Source organism: Neodiprion virginianus, chromosome 4 (assembly GCF_021901495.1).
Source record: "Neodiprion virginianus isolate iyNeoVirg1 chromosome 4, iyNeoVirg1.1, whole genome shotgun sequence".
In the NCBI taxonomy this organism is placed as follows: domain Eukaryota; kingdom Metazoa; phylum Arthropoda; class Insecta; order Hymenoptera; family Diprionidae; genus Neodiprion; species Neodiprion virginianus.
In genome coordinates, this window is record NC_060880.1 from 2,312,670 (window position 1) to 2,326,432 (window position 13,763).

The 13,763-nt window shown below is 40.4% G+C and overlaps 2 protein-coding genes and 1 long non-coding RNA gene across 10 annotated transcripts; 2 read left to right on the plus strand and 1 right to left on the minus strand.

The window, feature by feature from the left end:
- Window positions 1-20: 20 nt before the first annotated feature.
- LOC124304112 (uncharacterized) lies at window positions 21-3,060 on the plus strand. Its single transcript, XR_006908059.1, has 3 exons — window positions 21-354; window positions 2,346-2,723; window positions 2,816-3,060. It is a non-coding gene; the product is annotated as an uncharacterized LOC124304112 (long non-coding RNA).
- Window positions 622-9,099, minus strand: LOC124304095 (lethal(3)malignant brain tumor-like protein 3). Of its 7 annotated transcripts, none has more exons than XM_046762116.1 (17): window positions 8,961-9,099; window positions 6,619-6,823; window positions 6,235-6,535; window positions 5,913-6,152; window positions 4,776-5,404; window positions 4,542-4,692; window positions 4,285-4,456; window positions 3,949-4,210; window positions 3,661-3,859; window positions 3,348-3,565; window positions 2,850-3,078; window positions 2,572-2,761; window positions 2,372-2,493; window positions 1,915-2,275; window positions 1,755-1,829; window positions 1,340-1,652; window positions 622-1,264 (listed from the first exon to the last, which is right to left on the minus strand). In XM_046762116.1, the coding sequence occupies exons 1-17, from the start codon at window positions 9,017-9,019 to the stop codon at window positions 1,139-1,141; spliced, it is 3,852 nt and encodes a 1,283-aa protein (XP_046618072.1). In that variant the 5' UTR covers window positions 9,020-9,099; the 3' UTR covers window positions 622-1,138. The 7 variants fall into 7 exon arrangements, with proteins under 7 accessions (XP_046618072.1, XP_046618071.1, XP_046618070.1 ...); XM_046762115.1 differs by lacking the exon at window positions 8,961-9,099 and adding an exon at window positions 8,223-8,928 and having other exon boundaries at window positions 4,285-4,453; XM_046762114.1 differs by lacking the exon at window positions 8,961-9,099 and adding an exon at window positions 8,223-8,927.
- Window positions 9,100-9,181: 82 nt separating this feature from the next.
- LOC124304100 (protein-L-isoaspartate O-methyltransferase domain-containing protein 1-like) lies at window positions 9,182-12,879 on the plus strand. Of its 2 annotated transcripts, none has more exons than XM_046762136.1 (5): window positions 9,182-9,398; window positions 9,894-10,222; window positions 10,385-10,519; window positions 10,607-10,858; window positions 10,954-12,879. In XM_046762136.1, exons 2-5 carry the CDS (start codon window positions 9,913-9,915, stop codon window positions 12,075-12,077), a joined length of 1,821 nt encoding a protein of 606 aa, XP_046618092.1. In that variant the 5' UTR covers window positions 9,182-9,398; window positions 9,894-9,912; the 3' UTR covers window positions 12,078-12,879. The 2 variants fall into 2 exon arrangements, with proteins under 2 accessions (XP_046618092.1, XP_046618091.1); XM_046762135.1 differs by having other exon boundaries at window positions 9,187-9,649.
- Window positions 12,880-13,763: the final 884 nt, after the last annotated feature.

Sequence of the window (13,763 nt, forward strand, 5' to 3'; positions counted from 1 at the left end):
CTGAACGGACTCCGCTCGCCCCCGTGAACCACCAGGCTGTAAACATCGGCAGGCCGTCGAGACGGAGGGACGGTTGCATACACGACACGTACACATAGTTCTAGTTCTCTCGCATCTCGTAGCGCAGGTAGCCACGGGGCACGTCGTGCGCACCAAGTAACGCGAGCGAATAACGAGGGCAGTGGAGGACCATTTATTTTTCCAATTAAAAGAGGATAAGAAGCACCGCACGGTTTCCGAGGACGACAACGGAGGCGTTCGATCAGATTAGAAAACGGGAGTTTTTATTAAATTTACCTATCGAGTTGTCGAATAATTTCCATCGACGTTTATAAATCACTTACAGGAATGCAGGTTTGTCGGTATAAAACGAGATCGTTTTATTTGATTTATGATGCTAGCTGCTAGTTGTATTTGTTTCGACCAGCTTTCTCTCTCTTGTTCAAAGAAAGTTCATGTATCGCTTTATTTGTACGGGTATTAGATGCTGTTTTCATTTATCACTCAAGTCGATGACTGAATTTAACAAATCCCACTTTACCTTGCTCGTTTTCGGGCATCTTTCCACATCTTTGATTTACTATACATATTAGTGAAATTACGCAGATGCGTACATGACAGTTTTGCATAATGAAATTTTAATTTATTTACATTTTTACATGATTGTTAAAAATCATTCTTGATTTCGTTTTTCCAACCATTCTCGATCCTGAGTAATACATATATATATATATTATAATAATAAATCATCAAATCTATAATAGTAATTATTATATCACGAACAAATAAGTCATACGCGTACGAATTTGTAAATTTTAGATACTTATAAGTGATTCAATACAAATAACATTTCGGCAGTTCTTTAGGTATGCCGTTTCTAATTCTAAGTAACTATCTCTACATTTTATCCTTAACAGTAGGTATATGTAGCATAAATGTATTTCGGCTTTATACAATGATCGCGAAAATGTGTGTGTCTGTGTTCGTTTTTCTTTAGATTTTTCAGATTAATTCCATCATTAAAATTTTTCAATAAATAGATCGCTTCTCTACAGCGATTACCAAACATTTGTTTTGTTCCGTATTTGCGAACGCCAGCATTGAAATGAAGAATGGTAATTCTCACAATCCTGAGCCTTCATGCCGCTCGTCGACGCAGCAAAACTATACTATTATATAATTTTATAGCCGGGCCAAGCCGTAGGCCGAGTAGCGAGACCAAATCTTCTTGAGTTAGCATCAGAAACGCCTCACCATCGATGCTCTGGTAAACGAAAAAATATTACACAAGCTACATATTACTCATTTCAGTCAAGGCAAAAGGATGCTTGATACTTACGTTTTTACGAAAAATACTGCCAATTTCTCGGCAGTTAGGAACGCTGTGTATGAACTTAATCACTTCCTCGTTCGACCATCGCCGTGGGTCGGTGTTCTGTTTGGCGACAACTCTGTTCAAAGCATTACTGTGCTTAGCCCATATATGAGGAGCATCTGGAAGTGGATTGTATCCTGGATTGTAAACGGAGTGATATATCTCCGTACGGAGCTGTTTGTCGGGAATATTTGCCGCATACGGTATCGAAATTGCTGATGCATCGCCGAAATATCCGGCCGGAGAGAGAGTTGATATTTCTTCAGATATTTTTCGTCTGAAATTAAACATGAAGATCATACATTCAGCCCTCTTATTGATTGTGCGTTTGGAAATCGATATATTAAAAATCAAATAACGTCCTGAATGGATGACCTACCGCTTTTTTCGTTTCTTCGATGACTCGTCGTCGTCGGTTTGCCCATCGCTGTGATTGGTTCGAAATCTTCCAGATCTAAACAAGAATCAAAAATCGTAATAATCTTACTTGAAAGTAGGCATTCTGAATTAACGTGAAACCCTTCAATGTTGACTCTTACCTCTCCGGATACTCGGTCTTCTCATGTTTAAATTCGAACGGATTTTCCGAATGTTCGACTCTCGATATTCTTTCCGACTTATCGTCATGGTACAAGTACTTTTCATTCTTGTCACTACGTTCCATTCGTATTCTTTCAAATTTATCCCCCTTCGGTCGGTCATGTATATCTTCTTCGAAGTCACAGGAATCTTGTTTCACGTTTAGTCTGTCTGGTAACAGTTTGAGTCTGACCAAGTTTTGTGGTGAGTATGGGCAGCCGGATGCAGAATTATGCGTTGCATACTTGGGTCCCTTCACATGACCAATACCGCGGCATCCATATGTCCCACATTCGGGACGATCATTAAGATTCTCAGGCGCTGAAAACCACAAAAATTGATAAACCATTATAAATCTAAAAATTTATCTAGGCTCATCGACTTTTTTCAGTCCCTGAAGGTAAAAATAATCCGTACTCAAGGGTGGCTCCAAGGGATGGCCAGTTTTTAGGCACCAGCCCATCGGGTGAATGTCAGGTGCATCGTCGTCAATCCAATAGGCATGGTGTTCAGGCCAACCATCGAAACGAATTTTCAACCTGGATATTAAAAGGAACAGTGACAATTTCTCCAAACAAGTACTTGGGAGTTCCTCGAGTCAACGCAGTCGTACTTACACGTGATCTTTGACGTCCTCGACAGTCGCGACTCTGATCAATTGAGGTACTCGTTTGTCTACAGCTTCCAATTTCATGCCACGTTTGAATCCACAGGGTGGACGCTGTTTGAAGGCTCTTGCTGGTGCAGCCACCGATCTGGTCTCTCTAAGGTAGACTTCCCAAGTAAATGCCTTTGGATCCTTGTAGTCTGATGAGATAATTCATTAACATAAACCGTGAGTGAAATACAGATTTATTTTAGTACAGGAGACATCTGGGACAATGAAGAGGCTTACTATTTGGTGGTGTAAGACTGTGCCCGTTGTGATGACACCAACCGACGGGATGGATGTAGGGTGAACTCGCGTCTGCCCAATAGTCATATACTTCATCCCAAGAATCAAAGTGAACCAATATTCGCGAATCCATTAGCTCTGCAATACTGGCAACACATACTAGCGAGGAATGCTTTCTGTCTACAGCTTCAAGCTTCATGCCTTGTCGAAATCCGTTTGGAAAAAGTGTCTGAAATTTTAACAATATGCGATGTTATATACGTGAATTTATCTATTACGTAGAAAAAAAAAACAGCTCTGCAACCGAAAAAGTCGCACAGAAATGCCCAATTAGACGACTTTTAAAGTAAAACACAGTTACAACCGGGATATTAAAAAAAAATATGTTATGTAAAAGCTCTCCTAGTTCTGAATAAAGGATTACATGTGGTTGTATTTATGTGTGTGTACATTGTACTTATTAGCAATAGATAAGTATCCAAATTTATTTTCACTCACGCTTTTGTTTGAAAATATAGTCTTTGGAGCTGCTGGGGCTTTGCATGTTTTCAAATAAGCTGTCCAGCTAAAATTACTCGCAACGTATCCCTTGGGAGGATCCAATTTGTGACCGTTTTTGTCAGCCCAACCAACAGGAAAAATATCCATACTATCAGCATTCACCCAAAAATCATAATTCTCTGGGTATCCATCGAAATGTAGGCGTATTCTATAGCCTGTTATTAATCAAAGCAAGCATAACGAAAAAAATGTTAGTTTTGCCGATGAAAAAAAAAAGAAAAATACCTGTAATAATTACTTCAGAACTCACCTACGACTTCAACAACAGTCAAAACGCAATAATGAGATGGATGTTCGGGGTCTATTCCTTCTAGTTTCATTCCAATTTTGAAATGGTTTTTACTATATGGAAAAGCATCTTTGAATAACTTTACTGGTGCAGCTTTGGCCTTGGTGTGTTCCAAGTACTTTGCCCATGAAAAACCTAACTTTCCAGTTTGCCAGGGGTACTGAAAGTGAAACGATAGGAATATTAGAACAAGGATTTCATGATTCTCCCATCGACTTGTATCACCGTTGTACGAAAAGTCAATGATACCTTGGAATCATTATCTTCTTGGATTTCTTCCGGTGGAGTAGGAGCTCCATATTTAGGATCCTCGTCCGTTTCAGACTTGGATACGCACTGCTCATCTGACTCTATTGACTGTGGTCGCTGTTGCTTTGGTTTCTGTGACTGAGGCTGTAACTGTGACTGTGATGGTTGTTGCTCTTTTTGCTGTTGGGGTTCAAGATTATTATTGTGGCGGTGATGCTGCTCCTGCAATAACCTCTTGCGATTTCGTTTTGCACGCAATTCTCTGCAAATAATTAAATTATTCATAAAATTCGCTATAAATTAATGAAAAAGATATTACGCGATTGTCGAACCTACTTCAGATCTTTCTCCTTGCGTATTAATGCGACCTTTTTTGCTTCTATTATCTCTGTACAGGATGGGCCACACGAATTTGGACTCTCGAATTCTGCAGCCAAACCGTAGCATCCACAACTTTCGCAGCAATAAATGGTGTCTGCAGCAACAGGTCTCGATTTTTTTTCCTCTACTTTGTAAGAGAAAACCAAATTAGGTATAGCATGTCGCAAATGATAAGTTCAGCATTTATATAAATTAATACATTTTTTACCCACTTTTTTTATCGGCACTCATCGCTGAAAGGCTGGCATTAGACGAATTTTGTGACAGACATACATTTTCTTTGTCAACGCTATTTTTTCCCTTTACTTGTTTGCCATCTTCTTCCTCAACCATTTCCATCATCCCGAATTCATTCATACGAAACTAAAATTAAAAAATAATTAATTAAAATTGGAGATAAAACCGTCCTTAATATACGGCGAAATAAACTTCTACGGTGTAATAACCTTCAATGTGCTGCCAGGCAGTGTTCCAACACCATCTTGCCAATCTAGTACCTTTGCAGGATCGAAATTCGGATCGGTTTGATGAAAATTACTGGTAATCTCTTTCGACTCGCTAACCTGGCCACCAGATTTACGTTCGCCATTAAAATCCGTTGCAGCATCGCTGTCGACGCTCGGTTGTGATTTAATTATTTCAATCTTGATTTCATCGTCCAACGCCGCGTCTAATTTCAGTCTCTTATCTTCGCTGGGTACTACCTTGATTAGAGTAATGTCGTCATCATTCTGACGTTTTTTATTTTTATCGTGATCTAAATCTAGACTGACTGGTGAGCAAAGTGCGTCACCCGCGTTATCCTGTGACGACTTTGAATAGTTTTGCTTTTTGCTTCGTTTCTCGCCACTGCCTCGCAGTATGTTGCTTATAGTTTTCTTCCGTTTTTCGGGTGGCGCATCATCGTCTTTATTTGGAATCGGCGTTATCACTGCAGAATCTGCGTTCTCCGTTATTTTTATGCCATCGGTTGAACTTCCCTTACCCTTTACTGAATTCAGTAAGCTCATTTTTGACAATGGGTGAAGCGGAGGTGGATGAATTCCAGAGCTGCCACCTTTTGATTCTCGTAGAACTTAGAAAGAAAAAACCTCCATATCAAGTGATGAATTTTCTGCTAAAAATTAGTGGTTGAGCTTAACAAATAGAGGGAAAATACTGGCAATTTTTTTTCTAAATATTTTAACACACAAACATAATTTGGCTTCGAATTTAAATCTGGTATTCCCAATTAGAAGAAATAATTCAAAACGGTTGATATTATTCACCAATTCTTTTCAGGATTCTATTCAAGATATTCCTCATTAAAAGGCTATGAAATTAAACCCATTGGGTTAGCAAACTTTGATCGGATTCTATCACTTGTTCTACAGAAATATTGTATTGACCCATCCAGAGCCCATGCAATCTTATAAAAATTGAAATCTCATTGAAAATCATCGATTCCTATTGATTTTCTATTGGCATCTAAAAGCTAGATATGGCTTTACCAATTGACCAAAATGGATCTAATTCAATTCTGATCAGTTCTGATCCGTTTATATATTTTACCAAATTTTTAAGCAGGGACAGTAATAACATACCTGTGATAGTTCCTTTGTTGTCTGTACTGATTTGGCCATTGTTGATTTTCAAATTAAACATGCCCTGTTTAGCAGGTCCACTATGCTGAGGAATGGTGACTGGGAGCAGCAAATTAGTTGTATGTTTTGACGGTTGACTCTGAACAGGCGTTGTGCTACCCGATGATGGCTGAGATAACTGGGATATCACAGGAGCAATTACTAACTTTGGTTTTGCAACTTGTGTCGTGGATAATGCTCCTGTAAGAAAACAATTCAGTTACACTAAAACTTCATCACCGCAACGTTTACTATCTACTATTCTCATTATTTGTCAATTTACCTGCTGGAATAACAACAGTTTCCCTTGATTTATTGGGCTTAATAAGGTTGCTGAGATATGCAAAGGTGTGCTTTCCTGCTTGCGCATGTGGCTGGGATCCTTGAGTCGTTTGGAGTGGTACAATCTGGGCTGTGGTTGTATTAGTTTTTCGCAGAACGATGTGTTTCTGTGACTGGTTGCTAGATGACGTGCTCAATGTGGTAATCGGCCGATGATGGTGAATGATAATGTGTGGTTTGTTTTGAGCAGTACTTACTTGAGAATTACTTTTTATAAATACTTTGTTTTGGCTAGTGACAATCTGGAGAAAAAAAAATTATAAATATTCAAGCGATTAGTAAAATTCTATTATTCATATACTTGTGCATAAATGAGTTTACTAACTGGAGTAATAATCGAAGCTAGTTGGGACTGAGAAGATGCAGTTATCGTCTGGTTTCCGGATACTGGCTGTCCTGCATGAAGTTTGCCTTGTTGAATATACAGAAGAGGCATAACGGCTGCTGCTTTCTCCCCTGATAAATGTGTTCCACCATTGATAGTCTCGATGTGATCATCCACCACTATTTCCTCCTCCATTCTACTGGAGCTAAGTATTGATAAGCATTACTTAAACAAGGTATTTTGGAGATTTCTTATTCATTGGCACTCATTAGCGTTAATTAGTAAAAACGAAAACAAGGTATGCAACACGAAATTGAATTCTTTAATCACGTAAGAAAGTATAAAAACTATATGTCGAGGTGATAATAAATAAAACGGCGGAACGTTCGTTACCATAACTGAATGAAAATTTGAAATACGCGCCGAATGTTTTTTCGAGAAGAGAGTTTAATCATTGGGTTGAATTAACCGAGCATGAGTAAAAGTGAGCGTAACTCCGGAGTAGCATTAATTCGCATTCAAGAAAGAATTGAATGAAATAAAATCACTGCGCTGTTATGCATATCCACGATCGTTCGAGCAACTTGATTTTTCTATTGTCGTTCTTGAACAACGCGAACGAGTATACGAGTTACAATTGTCATTGAGAAAAGTAAATCTATCGTTAATATAGTACCTTATATCTACCGTTGCAATTGTCAACACGATAAACGATCATTAACTATTCAACAATCCCACAAATGTGTCATTTCTACGAAAACTACCACGAGAGTTACAAGTCAAAACGTATCCGAGCCGAGCGTCGAATCGTGCAGTTACACTTTGCTCAACTTCGTTCCCACGGTTCAAACCCGGCGTTCCGTCCGACCGATAACCTGCGAAGGCCATAGACTTTGAAACAGACTAGAGTCGACGCTCCGAGAATGTTGGAAAATTAGGTAGACGTCAGAACGCTGCGACCTGATTGGTCCCAAGCCTCTGACGCTGGCCAACCACAAGGCATAGAGAAACACCTCAAAAATCGTTGCCACGCGATTGGTAATCCCGCGGCGCAAGAAAGAGGGTACCATAGGGGGAGCCGTCTTCAAAACAAAAATGATTGCAAATTTTTATTTTCACTGTCAACGTATTGGAAAAATCTTTGCAACAATTATTACAATAACCTAATAGGTATAAAGGATTGAAATTTGTGAACCATTTCTAAAGCCACTCTACAGATGATGAAACTCGCTCGAAAATAATATCGAGTATAATAACCTCTAAACCTTGAAATATTAACTTAGCGTGTCTCCTTCAAACTTAACAGGGAACGCGAATATCTGCACGATATCGCAGTGATGCTATGATGACAAGTTATTTGTTAAAATTGCCATTTAAGAATGAGTTATTATAAACACAATATTACACGTGATTGTTCATTTCATGTTTCCTTTTGTTACAGTTTTATTCTTTTGGATGTTCACATTTCAATATACAGAATTACATACACATATCGAGTTTAACTCTTGGCAACAGTTACTGATTTTTCAATACACAAACCGTACGGTGCTGTATGCAGGTCAAATAAAGTTACGAAATAATGCGGCGCTATAATTTCCACTCACCCGACAGGGCAAACAGTTTCTATGGAATTAGTCACAAACTGAAGGAAATCTTCGACCGTCCCCCACCCCCGCGGCGTCGTAGCTCTGGCTAGACCGTGCATCGATAAATTACAAGACTTTTGTTGAAAGAGTGAATTGATTACAGTATAGCATTATAACATTACGAAACAATGTGACGAGACAGAAATCATAATGAAAATATACAAATGATCGGAATAATATGTTTAAATGACCAACACATTGGTATCGATATCTAGTACACGCTGTGATAAGTTTCGGCTGTATTATACTTCGGGGGCCAAGCTGAATATATGAAAGCATGCAGTCTCGTTTCGTTCGTGTAGTGTAAAGTTAAGCTTTAAAATATAAACTAACAAAACATGTACACGTGTGCGAAGATTATGATAAGGCAGCATACCTTAGACTAGCTTGTTGATTATTTTTCCGTACCGAGGAGTATTCTTATGTTCAACGATTCGATATTTTGTAACAATATTAAAATTGTGCAAACTTCTACTATGTGTAGAAGTGATTATAGCTATAGGCCAACGGAATAAATGAACATTGGTCACAACGATTGCAGGTTCGACGGTTTTTAATTTTTCCAAACAATGGACTGAGACATACGAAATTATAACAGTACGGAAAGCTAGTCTTTAATGCCGAGACGAACATGCCTACTTTCCCCCCCTGACGATACGCTATAAATATAAGAAACAAATATTTTCCCAAACTCACGTTTTAAAGTTGTCAGTCGCCATCATACGAGCAGTGTAGAAAATATTCTGAATGCGCATGCGCGTTGTAGCACGTCACTTCTTATGCTCTCGAGTTCCATTCGCAGATAGAGGGTCCCATTCGCGTGCATCTGGGAGAGTCGACGAGAATTTTTACAATTCCAGCGTTGCCTGCTACTCACCTACCTGACTGACTGACCGCGAGGCAACGCAGGGGTGGGGGGAGGGGGGAGAGACATCGGGTCATGGAAATAATAAAAGAAACTCGAGACTGATTATCCGACATTGCCGGATTTCCGAATTCTCCAAATTTCCCTCCTGCAAACTGCCATTTTACATTCTGAAATAGTTCATCCGTGCTGCTCATCGTTTGTCGTGCAACGGCGCAGATCCACGCAGCATCGCTTGTGTTGTTATGTATTTTTGTTGCATAAAAATGGTGGTTATCAGCTGATGCGTAAACTCGATACACTCTTGATGAACTCTCATATTAATCAAAACAATTGAGTCGCGACGACAGGAGCACAAGCCAGTATCTAATGGGTGATTGTTACCTCAAAAGACTCGAGTTGTTTTACACCGCGCCATATTATTTGCCGCTAATATTCGTAAAATAACAATTTTTGGAAAAACGGGTGTTCAAACTGACGTCACAACGTTCCCTATCGACATCCGCTACCTGTGACCTGCGTAAGATATTTATCAATCTTTCCAAATTAACGTAAATATTATGTACAGCTGACATGGTTATGCCAGTAACCGTTCCAGGACTGTGTTGACAATTTTCAAAAGTCGTTACTAGAGTTTTTCAGTTCCGTCATATCCTTGATTCTTTATCCCGTCGCTTCTAACATCATTTTTGTTTATTATGAGAAGTTGTCAATTACACTGCGTCCGAAGTTTTTTTTACATCGAACATTTAACATTTATTTAGGTTCATTGAATTAATTTCGATGATGGGAGGAGCCCTTACTATTGGCCAGAGCAATGACGACTTGGTCGAGTATTTATTGGAAACTGGCTATATCCGGAGAAAGGAGATCGAAGTTGTTTTCAGAGCTGTGGATCGCGCCAGTTACTTGCTTCCTTCACACCAGGAAAGTGCGTACAAAGATCTTGCCTGGAAACATGGGAACCTCCACTTGTCTGCACCTTGTGTCTATGGAGTAGCGATGGAGTACCTTTCTCTCCAACCTGGGCAGAGCTTTTTAAATATCGGTAGCGGCACTGGATACTTGAGCACAATGGCTGGCCTGTTATTAGGTATGTATTTATAACCATGATCGGATGCTCCCAAATGAATGTACTTGTTTGGGTGATTTCTCTTTCGAAAGACCACTGAAATAAAATGAAAATTATAAAGGAATAGAAGATTGCTGTTAATTATTTGTCACATGGAAGTAATATTGCAATTCTATATTTCAGGACCCTATGGCATTAATCATGGCATCGAATTGCATGAAGACTGTCTTCAATATGCTTATGAGCAATTGGAAAAATTCAAACTGTACTCACGTACGCTTGAAGAATTTGATTTCTGTGAGCCTTCGTTCGTACAAGGTAATATGCAAGGGCATTCTCTGACTTGTAAATGCATATTTTTATGACAAGTAAATTCTGTTTACGTGATAAGTAATTGATTTTCAGGTAATTGTCTGCGCGTTACACCGGGAAAAGAATATGATGCGGTTTACTGTGGAGCGGCAGTTTCTGATAGTAACATAGATGCGATTAAACGATTTGTACGAGTTGGAGGATTGGTCGTGATGCCTTACAAGGGTCATCTATGTTGTTTCACGAGGACTAGCGAGAACGTCTGGGCATGTAAAAAATCCTTGGGGGTATCGTTTGCAACACTGATCGTACCTGATCCAGCGGACCAGAATTCAATCACTCTGCGTAAGTGAAGTGACTTAAATATAACTCGACATTACCGAGTTGGTACAAAAATGTAGCCTGGAACAATAATAATGAACCGTAAATGTTTTTTACAGCTGACAGTGAACCTATGTCCCTCCAGGAACTATGTAGAAGTATAGTGAGACATAGATTGCGTGAAAACATTTGGGAAGAGTTTCCGGAACTCGATAGGCGAAATATGAATACTTCACTTCATCCATCACGAAATGATTCTTATTGTCCAATGTCCAACGAAATAATGTGGGATGACGACGACTATGAGGACGATGAAGAAGAGGAGGATGAGGACGACAACGAAGACGACGAAAACATCGATGACGACGATGAGGGTGAAGGCCCTGTGTGGGACGTAGATTTTATAGGACGACCACGCTTTATTTTCAACATGGAGGTCGAGTCTGAGCCCACGAGTAACCCGCTACAACTCGATAGAGTCGCGATGCTCTTGCAGCAGAGAACTGCCGCCGTAGGTCGGCGAGTTGGTGCTACTCTAGATAGAATAGTGGAGGAGAAATGGAACGGTGATGCTCCGGCAGACATTGGAAGCCCGAGTACCAACTTGGAACAGGACGAGAGTTCCGGTATGGCTGAGAACCAAGGCACAGATGCTGTCACTGTTGATAGCAGCAGGAGTGAGGCTTTTTGTAGCCAGGGAAAACAGTCCGATGAGCGTACCGCACGCCGCAGCGAGAGCGATACCGAAAGCGATAACTTGGAACAGGACGAGAGTTCCGGTATGGCTGAGAACCAAGGCACAGATGCTGTCACTGTTGATAGCAGCAGGAGTGAGGCTTTTTGTAGCTGGGGAAAACAGTCCGATGAGCGTACCGCACGCCTCAGCGAGAGCGATACCGAAAGCGACAGCGAAGATGAGGTACCGATACAGTGGAAGCAGATCGCAAAACGGGATAATTCGGACAGCGGCATAATCGCGGACATCAATAACTGCTTCGACGACAGTAGCTCGAGCTGGAGCGCTGTCCACTCGTACTCAGAGGTCGATGACTACAGCATGGACGTAGACTTGTCGACTGTTGCGCCGAGCAAAACTTACGAAAAAGCTTACAGTGAGCACAAGTCCGATAAGCCGATCTCCGTTCGGTCCCGTTTGTTTATTAATTGCTTTAAGGAAAAGATACAGATGCTACCGTTGCCGGAAACAATGAAGATGTACATAAACTATCATCGAAAGCTGTAAATAATAACTGTCAACTATCGCCATTATTTGAATACTATATCATATTATATATATTAGGGTGGTCCTTATTTTGGGTAAGTCGGAATTTCAAACCTCTCACCCCTTGCATATCTCCCATTTGCCAGAAAAAAAATGTGTGCAAAGTTTAAGCCCAATCGGACAACGTTTACCCGTGGCCCAAGAGGGTCAAAGTTTAATATTGGAGCCAAATGGTAAAAACGAGCTTGAAGGCCTTTATTTAAGTAGACCAGCGAAAAAAAATCGTAGCAAGCTATAATCCACAAGATTTCTAACTAAATTCACAACTAATTGAATGTACTGATACCGAGTTCTGCCAAAAATTTCTATGTCGAGTTGTAGATGTACGTATGTTGTAGAATCTACGTATTTACATCGTACATTACATTTACGAGTTGTAGATGTACGTATTTGTAGATGTACGTATGTTGTAGAATCTACGTATTTACATCTACAACTCGACATAGAAATTTTTGGCGGAACTCGGTATCAGTACATTCAATTAGTTGTGAATTTAGTTAGAAATCTTGTGGATTATAGCCTGCTACGATTTTTTTTCGCTGGTCTACATAAAATAAGGCCTTCAAGCTCGTTTTTATCATTTGGCTCCAATATTAAACTTTGACCCTCTTGGGCCACGGGTAAACGTTGTCCGATTGGGCTTAAACTTTGCACACATTTTTTTTTTTTGGCAAATGAGAGATATGCAAGGGGTGAGAGGTTTGAAATTCCGACTCACCCAAAATAAGGACCACCCTAATATATATATTATCTTTGAATACTCTACCATGTGTTATGAATTACTTCCTACCTTTTCTTTCCCCCAAACAATTTTTCAGCATTCGATAGAGAGGCATTATCGCATCCTCAAACTTAATTTTAATTATTTCAGGCTCTTACTGCTCATCAGTGTAAACAGCTACGACCTCCATATCAAGCAACTGCTACAAATAATTCCATTCCCAGGAATGGTACTGACAATAACAAAACAGTCGATCTTATTCAGCCCATTTTAAGGCCCTCCCTGGATTTCAGGCAGCTGACATATCCTCGTTAGAACTTGAAATTGGCATTGGGGGCGGATATTCGATCGATCTCACTAAAAATGAGACAAGGAAAGATTGCTGTTTTTCTGAGCCGGGAACTGGGTTGCAATCTCCCCTCCTATGATTTCGGGGACTTTGCCTCCCTTGATCTTCCGTCTTCCTCCTCTTCCCTGGCAAGTGTGCGTACGCTTTCAAGTGCGGGGGTGGTTGCGCGCCGTCGTCGCCAAGGGTGCGCGCACCCGAGAGATCATCGGCTGAAAAGTGGTACAGGCCAAGCTAACGCCCACCGGGCACCCAGTTTGATTGCGAGCTCAATCGGAGCGGGGCCGCGTTAACGTTGACTACATACGTCGATTCGTCGAACTCCTTAGGCTATTCTCCAGGGGTCTGGAGTTCGGGAGTTAATTTCATTGCGTGACACGCTAGGCGATAAGATAATTTAATAAATCACCCCAAAACCGGCTCCTGGGACGAGCGATTAGCGCCAGACGACGAAATTAAAGGGTGTCTACCCCGCGCAGCATCCGACGCGATGCAACCCTGCAATTAATTACGAATCTATATATGTATGTTCATTTACCCGGGTTCACCGTCCATCGGGGAATTATGGTATGGGTGCAGG

Coding starts and splice junctions, on each gene's coding strand:
- LOC124304095 (XM_046762114.1), bottom strand. CDS start 8,323: ATGCACGGTCTAGCCAGAGCTACGACGCCGCGGGGGTGGGGGACGGTC. Junction 2,762..2,849: donor CAGTCTTACACCACCAAATA/GTAAGCCTCTTC, acceptor TTATCTCATCAG/ACTACAAGGATCCAAAGGCA. Junction 2,494..2,571: donor GAGGACGTCAAAGATCACGT/GTAAGTACGACT, acceptor TTTAATATCCAG/GTTGAAAATTCGTTTCGATG.
- LOC124304100 (XM_046762136.1), top strand. CDS start 9,913: ATGATGGGAGGAGCCCTTACTATTGGCCAGAGCAATGACGACTTGGTC. Junction 10,223..10,384: donor AATGGCTGGCCTGTTATTAG/GTATGTATTTAT, acceptor TCTATATTTCAG/GACCCTATGGCATTAATCAT. Junction 10,520..10,606: donor TGAGCCTTCGTTCGTACAAG/GTAATATGCAAG, acceptor ATTGATTTTCAG/GTAATTGTCTGCGCGTTACA.